At 38.3% G+C, this 16,740-nt stretch overlaps 3 protein-coding genes across 5 annotated transcripts; 2 read left to right on the top strand and 1 right to left on the bottom strand.

The window, feature by feature from the left end:
- Positions 1–259: 259 nt before the first annotated feature.
- On the top strand, positions 260–4,117 carry LOC113763326 (U-box domain-containing protein 7-like). The gene is made up of 2 exons (XM_027307096.1): positions 260–845; positions 3,170–4,117. Exons 1-2 carry the CDS (start codon positions 421–423, stop codon positions 4,014–4,016), a joined length of 1,272 nt encoding a protein of 423 aa, XP_027162897.1. The 5' UTR covers positions 260–420; the 3' UTR covers positions 4,017–4,117.
- Positions 4,118–5,916: 1,799 nt separating this feature from the next.
- On the top strand, positions 5,917–12,054 carry LOC113760481 (UBP1-associated protein 2C-like). Of its 3 annotated transcripts, XM_027303068.1 has the most exons (3): positions 5,917–7,286; positions 8,218–8,249; positions 8,722–9,052. In XM_027303068.1, exon 1 carries the CDS (start codon positions 6,002–6,004, stop codon positions 7,283–7,285), a length of 1,284 nt encoding a protein of 427 aa, XP_027158869.1. In that variant the 5' UTR covers positions 5,917–6,001; the 3' UTR covers position 7,286; positions 8,218–8,249; positions 8,722–9,052. The 3 variants fall into 3 exon arrangements, with proteins under 3 accessions (XP_027158869.1, XP_027158871.1, XP_027158870.1); XM_027303070.1 differs by lacking the exons at positions 8,218–8,249; positions 8,722–9,052 and adding an exon at positions 11,413–12,054; XM_027303069.1 differs by lacking the exon at positions 8,218–8,249.
- Positions 12,055–12,519: 465 nt separating this feature from the next.
- On the bottom strand, positions 12,520–16,406 carry LOC113757310 (putative receptor-like protein kinase At3g47110). The gene is made up of 4 exons (XM_027300671.1): positions 15,458–16,406; positions 14,333–15,081; positions 13,097–14,273; positions 12,520–12,933 (listed from the first exon to the last, which is right to left on the bottom strand). The coding sequence occupies exons 1-4, from the start codon at positions 16,404–16,406 to the stop codon at positions 12,590–12,592; spliced, it is 3,219 nt and encodes a 1,072-aa protein (XP_027156472.1). The 3' UTR covers positions 12,520–12,589.
- Positions 16,407–16,740: the final 334 nt, after the last annotated feature.

Genomic DNA, 16,740 nt, shown 5'->3' with positions numbered 1-16,740 from the left:
AATGTACGAATATAATTGTTTGTGTGAGCGGGCATCAAATTATGGACAATATATAATAACTGTACCTAAATGTAATTAACTCAACTATATCTGCCCCAATTCCAAGAAACTAGTCTTTTATTTTCGATACAATCAATGGACCTCTAAAATTCTCGATTTTAATTAAAAAAAACCTTTCACCATGCATTTAAGGGACAGTTTTGTGAGTCTGCATGTGCTCTCAACTCTAGTCTGCTCTCTTTGTTTTCACCTGCAAAGTCCTCTTCTTCTTTGTCTTGATTCCATTCTTTTTTAGCCTCCAAAGTCAGACATCAATACCTTATTCAAAACAAGGTTGATAAGCCCCACATAAGTTTCACTCAATCCCACTGCGATTCTTTCTAACTCATATATCATACGTCTCCTTCACAAAAACCAAACATGTCTGATCAATCTTCAACAACTAGTTGGTTCTTTACCTACACAAAGATACGTTTCTTCACCAAAATCAGACGATTCCTCCTCCTCAGAACTGCCAAGAAACAGTATAAAGCACCGGATCACTCAGAAAAATTGAGGGATTTAAGTAGCGCGAGTAAGAAAGAAGGGATGGAGAAAGAGAATGACCAAGATGGTTGGGTGGTTTTGCAAAGGTCTGTAAAGGGACTTCATTTTGGGAGGTGGGAAGAAAAAGAGTTGGCAGCTAAGGAGATTAAGAGAATAGCAAAAGAAGATTTGAAGACAAGGAAATCAATGGGTGAGCTTGGAATTATACAGCCTTTGGTTGCTATGATCGAATCAGAGGTGGTGGAGAGGCAGAGATTAGCAGTTCAAGCCTTAATTGAGCTAGCAAATGGCTCTTTCACGTAAGTTGAATAATCAGTCAAAAATTCTGATATTGCCATTTGTGTTTTAATTATGGTTTTAGTTTCTCGAATTTTGATAAGAAAATCTAATTTCATTTTTGGTATTCTGCCCTTTTTTTTTTGGGTTGTGTTAGGCGTGGCTCGTTAAGGGGCATTTTAATCTGCATAATCTGTTTTATGCCATTTGTGGTGTTTTAGATATAGTGAAAGACAAAAAAAACCGAAACCTTGAAAGCTATATTAACTAAACTGCATAACTTACTCCTTTTGTACTTAAACGGAAAAAACAATATACAGCTGCAGGAATGAACTAGATATGCCTGCTGTCTAAGTTTCAGCAATATAGCCATCTCGATCTAGGCCATATTTTTTTTTGGTTTTCTATTGGTACTTTGCAGTTTTTTTTTTTTTTTTTGGTTCCATTAAAATCACGGACCAAAACAGAGTTCGAGCCAAAATTTCTCCCAAATTTAGTCAAAGGTATTGCGCAAGAATTTGATTGCAAATCAAAATGTTGGCCCCCACCGTGCACAAATCTTTTACAAACATACTATTCCTTTTGCACCACTAAGTCCAAAGTCATACGAGTAAACGCATTTTGTATTATGGTTGATTTTCAACCACATTGAGTATTAACTAGTGATGCTTTAACTATTTTTCGAGATATGGATAGATGCAATATGGAAATTTCATCAAGATGGAAAATAGGTTTTAGTTGGTATAGTACTTGCCCGTGATCTTTCAGCTTAAGGCAGGGAATCACTAAAACAAACAAAATATACTAATTACTTGTATTAGGAATGGACTCATGCCAACCACATAAACCTGCCCTCTTTTCTGTCACTTCAATTTTTTCATTTGGTTCTTAATTCAATTGTCCCATTGGTTTTCAAAGTGATTGTGACAAGTTAGGTGTTAAAGTTAGTGAACATAGATTCTATAATACAGAGTGTGTTTGAATAGGAATTATTTGTACAAAAATTATTTACTTGTATCGTAAACAAATTTTTTAATATATTTTTTATCTCTCAAATGTCACAATGTAAAAAAAGTGTTATATTAATTATTTTAAATAATCTCGTATTAGAGATCGTATCTTGTGTTTGACAATTTGGGGTAAGAAGGGTGTTGGGAATTTGATGGATATAAGAAAAAAATAATAAAAAAAAAACATTGTGCAGCCAAAATTGAAATCAGATAAGCTAGTGGACATATTGTGGCAAGAGATCATTGGAGGAGGAACTGCCTCAATATAAAAGGTGTCGAACCAACATGGAGCCCAGTGCCCAATTTTGACCATACAGATTGCTCGTGGAAACTTGAGGGTGGTTTTGGCTGAAATGGCTAGAATCATAGAGAAGTCTTGGGTGGCCATTAGATCAGTCTTCTGCCAAAAAACGAATTCATTTGTTAGTTTGTGTGTCCGGTGTCCACTATCTTGCAACTTGCTATATTCTTCTCCAAATTCTCATCCTAAAGAAACGAAAGAAAAACAGAACTCTTTCCAATAATGATCATTTCACAATTCCCAAGTAGTCCAAGTCCAAGCCTTCTCATGTTGACCATAAAAATCCTCCTCACAAAATCCCTCTATTTTCAGTTACTCAATATCTATCTATTTCTGCTTTTTAAGTCAAGTAAGAGTTAGTATTCATGTGATTCATTGGTGACTCTTGAGTTATGCAGTCATGACTTCCAATTTCTTGGCCAACTTTCCTATGACAATGCCCGCAGGAGAACTAATTACCCATCACAAAAGAAGAAGAAGCTGATTTATAACCACTTCTTGTTAGTAGGTAATCGATTTTAACTTAAGCAATGAATTATGAAGCTGCAAGATGCTGATTGCTTCCCACTGGCTACTGCACAACAAATTCCACAGTGCGCACTAGTAGAAAAAAAGTTGGAAATGCAAATAATTCCTTCCCCAGAGAACTTAGATATAATCCTATCTGTGTAGGGAATATAATAACTCTGCTTTTATTGACCTGATTTCCAAGGCTCAGATGTGCATTGAAGAATCCTAACCTCATTGACTTCTAGACTGCCACATACCAATTGATATTTTTTCTTCTGGTTGTTGAATTTGGACCCCAACTCCACACTATAGAAAGACCCCACAAATATGTAGTTTTGTTGTGACCCCATTCCCCAGCCCCATTTTCCTATTTGTTTTGCAAGCAGTTTTTCAAAGTGATGACGCCTTGAACAATCCTCCAAAATCAAGCTATTTTATTTCTTAAAGGTTTTGAAAGTTACACTGGACAGAAATCGGAGGTTGTTGCAGTATTTAATTCATCAACTTTGTCTGTTCTGATTTTCAGGAACAAGTTGCTCATGGTGGAGTCAGGAATCTTATCAAAACTGCCCAAAAAAATAGACCTATTAGATGAATCAGCATTTCAAGATTTTGCACATTTGCTCTCGTCTTTGTCATCCCTATCAAGCATTCAATTCCCTGTCTCTTCAGCAAGAATTATTCCTTTTGTAGTCTCCATTCTTGATTCATGTTCAAGTATCGAGACAAAAATATCATGCTTGGGGACCTTGTACAATCTGTCCTCAGTACTAGACAATGCTGGCAATTTAGTAGCAAGTGGGGTGGTTAATACTCTGCTGAGGCTGTCTTCAGTAGGTGAAGCGTCAGAAAAATCCCTTGCAACATTAGGAAATTTGGTGGTGACTTCGACCGGGAGGAAGGCATTGGAAAGCAGTCCGATGGTGCCAGAAAATTTGATTGAAATTCTGGCATGGGAGGAGAAACCAAAATGTCAAGAGTTATCGGCATACGTTTTGATGATTTTAGCCCATCAGAGCTCCGTGCAAAGACAGAAAATGGCCAGGGCAGGAATAGTACCTGTCCTTCTTGAAGTAGCTTTGTTAGGGAGCCCTTTGGCTCAGAAAAGAGCTCTGAAGCTATTGCAGTGGTTCAAGGATGAGAGGCAAAAGAGAATGGGGCCTCATTCAGGGCCACAGGTGGGAAGATTGTCGATTGGATCGCCTGTAAATAAAAGGGGTGTTGATGAAGGGAAGAAATTCATGAAGAATATTGTCAAAGAAAGCTTGTACAAAAATATGGAGACGATCACTCGAAGAGCCAATGGTGCTGGAAATTCTTCAGGGTTAAAGGCCTTGGTATTAAGTTCGAGTTCTAAAAGCTTGCCTTATTAAGGGGTTTATGCAAAGGTCGATTATTGTTTTCCTTCCGCTAGGATAGTATACTGTTATCAGCAATTCCCCCAAGAATGGGACATGAGGGAACTTTTCTAAGAGAAGAAAAGGATAAAGCATCAGCTCAGCTCCCATGAGAATACACTCTTTTGAGAAGAGCTTCAGTCTCTTTTTGCCTGTAGATAAGCAACCTGAGGATGTTAGCCTTTCGTCTTTAAAAGATTCCAACTTTGAACAGGAAAAATGTGCTCGAGTTCGATACGTACACCATTGCGTTTATACATGTGCACTAAGCAAAACTCTCTACACCATAAGATTTGCACAAATTGGTTTGAGTCAGAGAAAATTCAACTCGTGAGACCCTGATTTTAGGGTCGAAAAGACTTTCCTTCATATTATAGAAATACGAAACCTAATTTCAGTGTTCTAACTTTATTCCATCACAACAGATAAAGTACCTTTCCTATCCAAAATCATTATAAAAAAATGAGCACTGTGTTGAACGGCTTGCATCCGTCACCACCAGTGTTCTAAAATTCTCACGAGAAATTAAGATGAATTAGAAGTTTATTTTTGGTTTAATCGGTTCATTCAATCTCATTTAGAGTTAAGTGAAAAGAAATGGTAAAAAGGATTAAATGATTTTCTGAGTATCCTTGCCATTTTCTAATTTTATTCCCATTTAGTCTACATGACGACGATAAAATAAAATACTCAATTCATTTCGAGCTAATTTATGCTGGGCTAAAGCTCGAACACCAGTTTTTGGGCATGTAGGGGTCCATGATTGATTTGGATCTGCAACTAATCTGGGCTGACAAAGCCCAATTCACCAGCCCAGTTATTGTGGACAAGCACCGTTTGTAATTTGCAGCATCATCTATTTATTTCTTTTCTTGGTTCCAAATTGAATGGTAGAATTTCATTAAGAAACTAATAATCACTTGAAAAATAATCTCATCCATATATATACATATATATATATATATATATATATATATATGGAGAGAGAGAGAGAAATCAAATTAAAATAAGTTACAACATTGCAACAATGTAGTATCAATTCCACGCAAAAACAAATTCTATTATCGGAGTAATTTAAAAAAAAATTATGTCAAAGCTAAATCAACCACACAATCATTATTGCGTACATAGCTTGGTTGAGATATAGAGAAAACAAAATGTTGTTTTTGGTCCTCCCAAAAAAAGTAGTATATAATTTGGAATGTGAAGCCTAGATATCATGGACAGTAGATCCAACAAGCTTTGTTAATACCATAAAAAGTACTTGTAAATTCTTCGTTAATGAATTTTTGGTATCTTTTCTCATGTCTTGTTCTTGTTGTTTTAAATTTTACAAAATTTGATTACACAGAGTGATCATAGAATTTAATCAGAATGAGTTAAAACAACTTTTTTTTTTGGTAAATTATGTATTTTAACTTTTTTTGGCTATTAAAAAATCTATATTCTAAAAACAAAAGCAAATAAGAATATAATCTATATTCTAAATACAAAAGCAAAAAAGAATATAAAAAAATTGGTTATCCAAAATCAGAATCTTTAATCAATCAAAATAATCAATTGGGAAAAAACCATTAGCAATCTTACTTATACCATAAAAACGTACTTTTTTTTTGAAACAATAAAAACGTACTTATAAATTCTCCATAAATGACTTTTTTGCTATCTTTTCCTGGCGTGTTTTAGCAATTTTAAATCCAAATGGTCATTAGTGTCACTGTGAAAAATTAAGTGCCATTAATATTCCTTTATTTTATTTTATTTTTTAAAAAAGAGGGAATCCTCTTCGTTTAAGGTTTTCTAATTTGTTTCTGAAGGTGAAATATCTCTCTATTTATTACGGACTAGTAGCTATTGCTGCCTCTGAAAACTGTTACCAACCGAAGGGGTTTCTCTCAAGCCAAACCCTGCTCTCGCTTTCTCTCTCTAGGGTTTACTTTCTCCCACTTAGGGTTTTATCCATGTCTCTCAACCTCATGGATCTCTCCAAGAAACGCAAAACGGAAGAGAACGGCGGTTACCCTGCGCCGACTTCCCTCATCGCCGACCCGAATGCAACCCTACCACCTTTCCCGAGCCCGTTATCGCCGGAAGACGTCAGCAAAATCCTGGACCCTTTCACTAAGGAACAACTCCTTCCCATCATCCGTGCTGCCATCGTCCGCCACCCCGATGTCTTGGAAGCCGTGCGTTCTGTCGCCGACTCCGACCCGGCCCAAAGGAAACTCTTCGTTCGCGGTCTCGGTTGGGAAACCAACACCGAGAAGCTCCGTGCTGTTTTCTCAACTTACGGCGAATTGGATGAAGCTATCGTCATCAGCGATAAGAACACCGGGAAGTCGAAGGGGTATGGATTTGTTACCTTTAAGCATATTGATGCTGCTATTTTAGCGCTTAAAGAACCCAATAAGAAAATCGATGGGAGAATTACGGTTACGCAGCTCGCTGCAGCGGGTAATTCAGGGAATTCACAATCAGCTGATGTGTCTTTGAGGAAGATTTATGTTGGCAATATTCCTTTTGAGATATCCTCTGAGAGGCTGTTGAGCCATTTTGCAATGTATGGGGAGATTGAGGAGGGCCCGCTTGGATTTGATAAGCAGACTGGAAAGGTCAAAGGTTTTGCCTTTTTTGTTTATAAGACGGAAGAAGGAGCGAGAGCTTCATTGATGGAGCCAAACAGGGTTATTGATGGGCATGTCGTGGTGTGTAAATTGGCTACTGATAATAAAAAGATGAAGCAGCCCCAAAATGTTGGGCCTGGAGGCGGAATGCCGGGGATGCCGAATGCTGGTCCTGGAGGAATTCCCAGTGATGGGACTTATGGGGTTCATGGTGGTGGATATGGGCCATATGGAGGGTATTCTGGTCCTGGATTGCAGCAGCCGCCACAGCCTCAGCAACAGCCAGGGATGATTCAGGCTCCACAGCTGAATGCTGGGGTTGGCGGGCCTGGGGGTTTTGGGCAAGGGACTGGCTTTGGGGGATATGGGCAGGGTGGTGGACAGTATGGTGGTGGTGGAGGAGCAGGGTCTGGGGAGTATGGTGGTGTTGGTGGATTGAATAACCCTGGTGGTGGGTACAGGATGCCTCCCACCTCAGGTGGGATGCCAACATCTGGAGGGTATGCTGATGGAGGGAATTATGCTTTATCATCAACTTACCCATCACAGATAAACCCGCAAGGAGGAGGACCTAGGGTTCCACCAGGTGGGATGTACCAGGGCATGCCACCGTACTATTGAGGTAACTCTTTGTTATGATATTTCCTTTTAGTTTATTGGTTTCATTTAGTTATTCGTCTTTGCTAAGTGTTTGCTGTTTTCCCTTAGTGTTGTAGTTTGTTATGAAGGATAATCATTGAGCATATGTTTTGTAGTTTTCCTCTGTCTTTGCTTTTCCTCCAGTGTTTGGTGTTGCACTTGTTCCTTTCCTTTTCACGTGTGTTTTGTTCTTTATTTGGTGCTTCTTGTTTTATTGTGTTGCTTCATGCTTCTTGTTGGTTTCTATTCCTCAGCTACATCTTTTAAGCTTTCCTGTTTAACTGATCCCATGGCTTATTATGATTGATTACGGGTCATTTAGATTTGAAATGTGGTACTATCTGGGTCACCTTGAATTCGATCATGTAACGTCTGGACTGGTTTTTTGGGGACTTTTGAGCTTTTCTCCCGTCTTTCTAAGATTTTTCCCCATCTCTTTTTTATGCATGTTTGAGTGATTGCTTGTGCTAGTACTTTTGCATGTATGATGTAACTGTTATTTTATTAGTTCACGAAATACTCCTGCTTTGCCTGTGCTTAGCAGGGCACAACAACTACCCTCCTGCCTTACCTATAGTTGATTGTTTAGGTTGCAAAAGTAAAGCTTGTAGCTGCTTTTGGAATCTCCATGTGGTTGAAGATTAGTGACTTGCATTCCAATTCTTTCTAGGGAATCTAAGTTATTTCTTTCATAACCTTCCGTCATTAGTTTGGACAGCACGTGATATTTTGACTTGTTGAAGAATGAGCTCACTCTATTTTTCAGTTATTATCGGCATGTCTTTGTAGTTTAATTGCAATAAAAAAAATCATCAAATTACTTGTGAAGTAGTTTTGATTTTCATTCTGCTCCACCTTTTTGAGCTTTGAGATTGGTCATTTTATGTGCTGACTGTCTTGCTGTTTGCATGTAGTTTTCCCTTGTTGGAGTCCCATGTCTGGCAAGGTGAGTGAATATGCCTCACATGAAATTATATTTTCTTTGCACAAACAAGCCCTGTACTAAGAAAAACTCATTTTTAATTTGCAAGGGGCCTTTTGTCAACAGCTCATAATAAGGTATAAGCACATTTTTTTGGGGAACGAGATCTAATTTTGAAAGCAGGCATTGGGTTGCTTTTTTTTATATAGCCTTGAGCTTTTCAAAACATAGAGAGTTTTTTAGATTTCAACGATTTTATAAGATTAACTTCTTTAACAATTTCAAAGGAGCTGCTTGTAGTGTATTTTAAGTGTTGAAAATGAGCCTTGAATCTCACCTTTACTTCTGTTGATGTCTTCTCTCTAACCTTTGTGGATATATAAGTTCATTTGCACATGTGCTATATTTTTTCCTTTTTTTTGTAGATTATGTCTGCAAACTTGTTTATGTTGAAATTCTATTAATGGATTGAGTTGATGCATGGGTATCTGTTCAGGTGTTTGAGAGCTTGGGCGCAAATGCTTTATATGGTTGTGGTGATTTCAGTGATTGCGGACAATGATATCTTTGGTTGATAAATGGACTGCTGTACATCTGTTGCTGCTTCACTCTATCTGCTCCTTGTGGAAATGTGGCCATTACTTGATATTTGCTAGAGTTAGGCTAGTTCATGGTTTTACTTGAAGAAGTTGCTGTATTATGTGACTTTACTGGATTGTGGAATGTTTCTTGTAGTAGTGTTCTTCTCTAATATAATTATAGTTGTTACTGGTATTTTTATTGTCTGTTATTGAAATTAAAAAAAAGCTGAGATTTGTGCTTCTTCATATCATTTTATCTTATTCTTTTTCTTTTGTTTTGGTGCTCTTTTTGAACTGTTAAATTTGATATGAAATTGAGTCGTTAATCTGTTATTAATCTGCTTCCCCTTAACACTAAATGCCTAAGTTTTTGTGATGTGGTAGATGTTGGCTTTTGCAACTATGTTGAGATTGCATTTGCCAGTGCTACTTCTTTTCTCTTCCTTGACTACCATTTCCTACTCCATCTGTGAAACAAGTTATTATTAATTGAATACGCATATCTCAGTGTCCTTTCTACACCTAAATTGGATGCGTCAACAGAATGGCTGTTGACTAGGGAGTTAAAACGAAGGTTTAAAATTTCGTCAATAATCGTTGTTTTGACTTGATAGAAAACTTTTGATAAGACTTGTAGCAACATATGATCCAACAGTCCAGCAAATCTTATATATTCCTACCTGCCTGTCACTGTCAATTGGTTTTATTATTGCCCTTCCTCTACCACTTTCCTGACCTTTCCATTGCTGCCATTCCAAAGTCCCCATTCACAACTATCAGCACCTTTCTTTTCTCTCTTGTATTGAGAGCCACTAATACCTCGTCAACCTTGATAGTGGCATCAAGGTATCTGATCCACATAAAAGATCTCAGCTTCCACTAATTTTGCTTCTCTGTCACGCTGCCAGTAAATTTATCCAACCTGCCACATCTTTATTATGTTCTGTTGCGTGTCCTACTACCACCAGCATGTGTTCCATTCTTATATCATTTTCCTTTTGTTATCCTCAGCTGACCACTGGTTTCCATCAACTTGCTCTCATTCTTCATCCCATCTGGTATAACCAACAGTTTGTTTTCCACTCTTATTTTGCAGTCATCTCTAGCTCTGATCTCCTTTTGTTGAGCTTGTATCAGCAGTTCATAATGTTTCTTTGGATCTATTTTAGGAAAATAAGAGGAAGAGAGAGATGGTATAAAGGAGGAATTTAGGAGGTTCTCATTAATCTGCTTTTTGAGTTTTTTTTTTTAATTGTGTTTTAATTTTTTAATAACAACCACAATACATTAATTCAACTAGGCTGAAAGGTCACTTGTGTATATCTTTCAATAAGCTCTGCTAATGTCATGATGGTAGGTGGCTGTTTTGTTTGACCTCTTCGTCAAAAGGGTTACATATATTTGGGAAACTAAAAGGGGCTAAATGTAGTACACTGTCTCTAGTATCTTTTTCTTTGGTTATAAATTTTGGTGTTTCTTTCTTACTAGCATTTTGTTAAGATCAGATATAACTATGTGTGACCCTCTTTGCCGAGGAAAATTATGATTTAGTTAAGTGTTTTTTGTTGGATAATACAAAAGGGGCTCCTTCCTGATTAGTTTTTAGAGCAGTGGGAATTGGAAATGTGAAAGTTAGGTGAAGAATGCGTTGTTCTTATACAAATGCACATATTTATGGTGACGTTTTTATTGTGTCTGTACAGATGCATAAGTTCACATGAAGTAGATGAATATTCCTTTGTGACTTGACTTGATGATATCTAATGTGAATTGCTTTGGTGCCACATGCTGTTGGAGCATGCTCGTTTTGACGACTGGTGTTAATAGTTCAAAACCTTATTTTTATTGAGAAAATTTTAATGGATAGATGTCAATCCTGACTTTTTGTTCTTTTACTTTGCATCATTGGCTATGCCTTGCGTATTCAATACATTCTCTAACTCACCTTATCTTCCATAATCTGACTTGTGGCCTTTAATTTGTACTGGATCTGTTAATGAATCTGAATGTTTGCAACATAGGTGTTACTTTGTTTCTTTCGCTTGTGTTTGGCAGTCTTATGTTTTAGTGTGTGAATACTGTGTGATTACGGATGAGAGTCCAGGCATGCTTTATTGCACTGCTCCTTGGATTTTAATGGTCATGTCTTTGAAACAACTACAAGAATGGGGAAGTGTTGATGTTCCTTTTGTAGTTATGCTTGCATCCCCACAGACGAATTCACTTGAACATTTATACGTTGGTAGCTGTGTTTTCTTGGGCCAAGGCTTTATAAGTGGATGTTGTATCTGAGCTCTTTCCATTTTATTTCTAGTTTTTTGATAGATGTGTCTAACAGGGTTGTCAAGGTAGGTCAGACTTAAATCCTTGGTCTGAAAAGTGCCTATGCATGACCAGCTTTACTGAGTGCTAAAGCAATTATAACAGCGTCTTCTGTTGTAATACACTTAGCTGTCTGCTTGTGAACATTTGGAAAGGAACAATGTCCAAGTTTTCTTTAATGTGGATGGGGCCACGCATTTCAATTGTTTGCTTTCCCTCCATGTAATATAGTGAATTCTATTTATATCTGAGTACATTCAAGTTCGAAGCTATACCATACGCAGGCAGAGATGCTTACACCTGAACTCGATGCCTCTGGATATTTCCTATTTTTGGCTGGGGGACTGGTGCCATGAGAGTGTTGGTAGTTTGTGGAGCTACTAGACACCAAAATGCCTGTGGTACCTGCAAACGGAAAACTTGTAATCCTTCCGCCTTGCCAAAATTGTTGCCCGTGCAGCTAATGAATTGAAGCCCGTCACATTCTGACACACTTATGAGCGGGACTCCAGCCATAGATAGAAATGCCTGTGATACCTGCAAAAGGGGAACTTTGTAATCGTTTCTGCCTTTGCCAAAATTGACGCCCCTGCAGCTAATGAATTGAAGCCCGGTCACTTTCGATGAGACTTATGAGCAGGATTCAAGCATAGATAGAAACGTATGGCTGTGGTTCTTGCTCGGTGAAATTTTGATTGCCCTTCAGTTCATAAAAGAACAGTTGTGTTGTAACATTTCAAGTACTACTGTGTACTTGGTCAGTGTAAAAACATCTTGCCATTGACGATTAGATGTATGTGGAAGCAGAAGCTGTATAAGTTGCTCATAGCAGCTTATAGGTTTTAGGCAAAGACTGAATATGTAACTTGTACAAAATCCTCGAGTAAATTATGGAACAAAGTTAGCAATTTGGGAGGAATTGACTACTCGTACTTTTCTTGGCCATTTAGTGTTTTTGCATGTTAAGGATGCATTTTGTAGCAATAGTTCTTTGGGATTCTTTAAGGCCTGACGGTCGTGCAAATTAATTCCTCGACTTGATGTTGTCAACTTGTCCTTCGAGACTGAAGTCACGCTGTGAGAGGTTAGAACCTTCGGCATATGAAATAGTTGCCTCGGAGGTCTCTTCAGTTAGCGGGTTGTTTTACATGATCTCATGATTATAATCCTGTTTTTATTTTTCTGGACACCAAAAGGGCAAAGAACATGTGATACGTATACCCTGCTCATAGCAACAATACGGTGGCAGCAATTTAGTGCTGTGTGAACACTTGCTTGTCCGAGCATGCTGCAATCTAATACTTACAGAAGCATGTGTGAACCAAAGAGGGTATGCTACTTGCCTACTTCCTAATGGTTCGACAAGTTGTACCACTAAGGATGCATCCAGATGAAAATATTACACCCACCCAAAAAATCTGATTACTTGTGATTGTTGTTTGTGTCCATTTGTTCTTAAATTCAATCTGCAAGAAAGACAACTTTTATTTTTCGGAGTTCATTTAAAGCACCTCTTGCGTCTATGCGCTGCTCTGGTGATTCAGCACTGCACCTCAAGGCCAATTCCATGACCGATAATGCACATTGAACCTTTTTGTTTGAATTTTCGTCCGTCACAGTAATTAGGTTGCTATCAATGAAATGGTTTGCTGAATTTTGTAGCGCATCCATCACCCAGTCCTTCAATCCGCAATCTTCGCCAAACATTTCATCAGTTGGCCTCTTTCTTGTAAAGGTTTCCATCAAAAGAATACCAAAGCTGTAGAGATCACACCTTGTGGATACTACACCCTCAAATCCATACTCTACATTAAAAAAAAAAATAAAAAATCGAAGTCGTATCATCTTTGTCAACCAGAGCAGTTAAGACTTAGGGACATGAACAGAACTACAATAAGAGCAAGAACTTCCAGATTAGGATAGTAAAGGTGCATAAGTCTAAGTTCTATTGGCAGAAGTTTTAGTTACCTGGTGCAATATAGCCAATTGTTGCGAGTGTCTTTGTTTGTGCTGTAATTTCACCTCCACCAAGTAACTTGGAAATTCCAAAGTCGCCCAGGTGACCTGTCATATCCTCATCTAGCAAAACATTGCTAGGCTTTAGATCACAATGCACAACTGGAGATGAATAACCATGATGCAGATAATCCAATGCAGAAGCTACATCGATCATTATATCTAGTCTTTGCAAGAAATCTAAGAAACAGTCGTGAGAATACAACCATTCCTCTAGGCTCCCATTGGGCATATACTCTAAGATTAAAGCTTTGAAATCTGGGTTAGAGCAGCTACTGATGACTTTAACAAGATTTCTGTGCCGAAGATTGCGAAGAACTTCACATTCTGTGTCAAAACTTTTGAATCCTCCTTCTAACTGCAAATTGAAAACCTTTACTGCGAATGGTGCCCCATCCTCCAGAACCCCTTTGTAAACTGAACCATAACCCCCCATTGCAATCAAATTGCTTTCGCTGAAGTCATTAGTTGCCTGCTGGAGTTCACGGTAAGATACCCTTTCATGCATAATCGTGGGGAATAACTCCACTCCAGAGATATTTGCCCTTTTGCTCCTCTTCTTCAAGATAGCCAACAAAATGGTGATGAGGATAATCATCAATGCTGATGGTATCAGAGTGTATACCACTAGACGCAACCTTTTCTTCTTTGATCCACGTCGTGAATGGACGGTGCAAGGAGGGAAGTGCAATGAAGGAGGACCACCACATAATGCTTTGTTTGACATAAAAGATTCATATGTGAAGTTGGCGAAAGAACCATTTAATGGAATCCTTCCCTGTAGCTCATTGAATGACACATTGAAATGTTTTAACTGCAAAAGCGATTCCAATGATGTAGGTATTTCGCCTGTGAGGTTGTTATTAGATAGATCTAATAATTGCAAACTTAACAGGTTGCTGAATGTCTCTGGGATAGGACCTTGTAATTCATTATGTGCCAATGAGAGACTGATCAAGTTCTGGAGACCTCCTAGTGTTGTTGGAATGTTACCTGAAAATTCGTTCTCTGCCAAGGCAATGGCTAATGCAGCCTTCAGATTCCCAACTTCGGGTGGTATTTTGAGCTGATCTCTAAATATAACAAGTCTTTCAGCCTTCCAAGGCTTGCTGGGAATGTGGAGTTCAGTCTGTTGGAGTGCAAATAAAGTTCTCTTAGAGAAGTTATATTTCCAAAGCAATCTGGCACCTGACCACTGAATTGATTTCTGCTCAACTGTACTATAGCTAAATGCCTCAAAGTGCACAGATGGTTCGGAATGGACCCTGATATTCTGTTATCTTGAAGATCTAATCCTTGAAGATTTGATAACCCTTTGAGTGTATCTGGAAGTGGTCCAGTCAAGCTGTTGTTATCAAGATTCAACAGTAACAGACTGCTAAGGTTACCAATTTCATGTGGAATATTGCCCTTAATTCCACATAATGTTGCATAAAAGTTTTGAAAAGAGCTACTAAAATTGCCTATGGTAGGAGGAAGTTCCCCACTTAAGGGGTTTTCTGATATGCTTAGAACCCTTAAATTCCTGCAATTTGTCAAAGATGTAAGAAAGCTGAATTCTGAAGGAGAATCAGAAGTGAAATGGTTTTGAAGAATACTAAGATACTCAAGGAACCTCAAACTGCCAAGTGATGTAGGAATTGAACCAGTAAATTGGTTCTGTCCGAGTTCCAACTGACTTAATTTTGTAAGATTTGAGATCGAGTCAAGAATAACTCCACTTAGTTTATTAACTCCAAGCAATAACTCTTCAAGGTTCGGCAGCTGTTGGCCTATATTAGGTGGAATACTCCCTGAAAGGTTATTCAGAGTAAATGAGATACTTGTCAAGGTTGACATGTTAAATAAAGATTTGGGAATGGGACCACTTAAGAAATTCGTAGTGAAGTCCAAAGCCTGTAATTTCTGAAGATTGCCAATTTCTGCTGGAACTGGGCCTGCCAAAATTTGAGGATACACAAAAATTAGTTTAAGCAAATGCGGGCTGCAACTGAGTGTTTGTCTCGAGCGTAACTCAGTAATATTCTTCCATGGAGGAAAAAGCCAAAAAGGAGGTCATTATACCATCATGGCAACAACTATGGAACCAGGAACGTTTTCTGCATGATTCAATGCTTATGAAATCGCAAGCATGAAAGGCTAGATATATTGGAAAAAGTATGGCTGATACCCCGCCCCAACAGTTATTATCTCTTTTTGACAATGCATAATACTTGTTTGAGTTAAACTTCAAGAGAAACTATGGACATTGCGAGCTTATATACATTCAGAATGAGTTAATAAAACGCAGCTGACTCTCATGAAGACACGTACCTTCAAACATGTTATATCCACAACTCAATACGCTTAGCATTGTCAAGTTTCCAACCTCTCTTGGTATTTGTCCACTGAAATTATTGATGGACAGTGAGAGAATTTGAAGCTCCGTGCAATTCTTGAATCGTGAATGAATCTGGCCTGATAATAGGTTGCGTGGTAGATAAATTCCTTGAAGCTTTGGAAGCTTAGTGCAAATATTCATGGGAAGAGTACCGCTTAAGCTGTTGTCGCTCAAAGAAATTACTTGCAACGACGAAATATTGAAAAGGTTCCGGGGTATAGACCCCATAAGCTCGTTATTTTGCAAATCTAAGATCTTCAAATTGCCAAGATTACCAATTTCTTCAGCTATAATACCTTCCAATTGATTGTAAGTAATTCTCATGTCCTCCAATTTGGAAGCGTTGAACAGGGAACTTGGAAGAATACCTGTGAAACTGTTATTTGCCAAATATAAGTATTGAAGATTAGGCAGAAAACCAAGCCATGAAGGAACCCCTCCACTGAACTTGTTGAAGCTGAAATTGATATAACTGAGTCTCTGCAGATGTACCAGCTCCTCAGGCAAGTTGCCTTGGAAATCATTGCCACTGATGTCGATTGAATTGAGAAAAGAGAGGTTTGCGACTTGTGGAGGAATGTTACCTTGAAGGCCCAGATGAGAAATGTTCAAGGCCACTACTCTTTGGTGGAGAGACGAGCATTTCACTCCAGTCCAGTTGCACACTGGGATTTGGTTTATCCAGCTTCTTGACAACACATCTGATGGATCAAATGTAACATGGGATTTTAAGGCACGAAGTGCAGATTGGTCAGTTGTGATGTTCTTGGTTCGTGCTATGGAAGTCCTAAGGAGACATAATATTACCACAAGATGAAAAACCAAGCAGGTCCTGTCCATGTTAACTGGCAAGTTGACAACACGTAAGTTTCTAGGACTCATGATATATCTATTATTTGCATATATTTGCGTTTGATTTGAGAAGATATGGAGCAGAATAGAGCATATTGTGGTCGAAATTCATCAGAGATGTGTTTGGATATACCATCAGAGACTCTCTGGCGCCCTCCGCTGCTCTGTTCACAGGAAGAAATCCAAGGGTTGGCCGAAAGACAAAAAAAAAAAAAAAAGGATGTCGCCAGCAAGTGCTGCCGACAATAGAGCAAAATAATTGAGGTCTCGGGTCGCCAGACTCTCTGGCGACCATGGTCAAACATGGTTGGCCAAGTCTAACCATGGGTCCCATCCAATAAAATAAATAAATAAATAAATAATA

The sequence above is a fragment of the Coffea eugenioides genome, chromosome 2, assembly GCF_003713205.1.
Source record: "Coffea eugenioides isolate CCC68of chromosome 2, Ceug_1.0, whole genome shotgun sequence".
Classification (NCBI taxonomy): Eukaryota; Viridiplantae; Streptophyta; class Magnoliopsida; order Gentianales; family Rubiaceae; genus Coffea; species Coffea eugenioides.
This window is presented reverse-complemented; position numbering and strand designations above follow the sequence as displayed.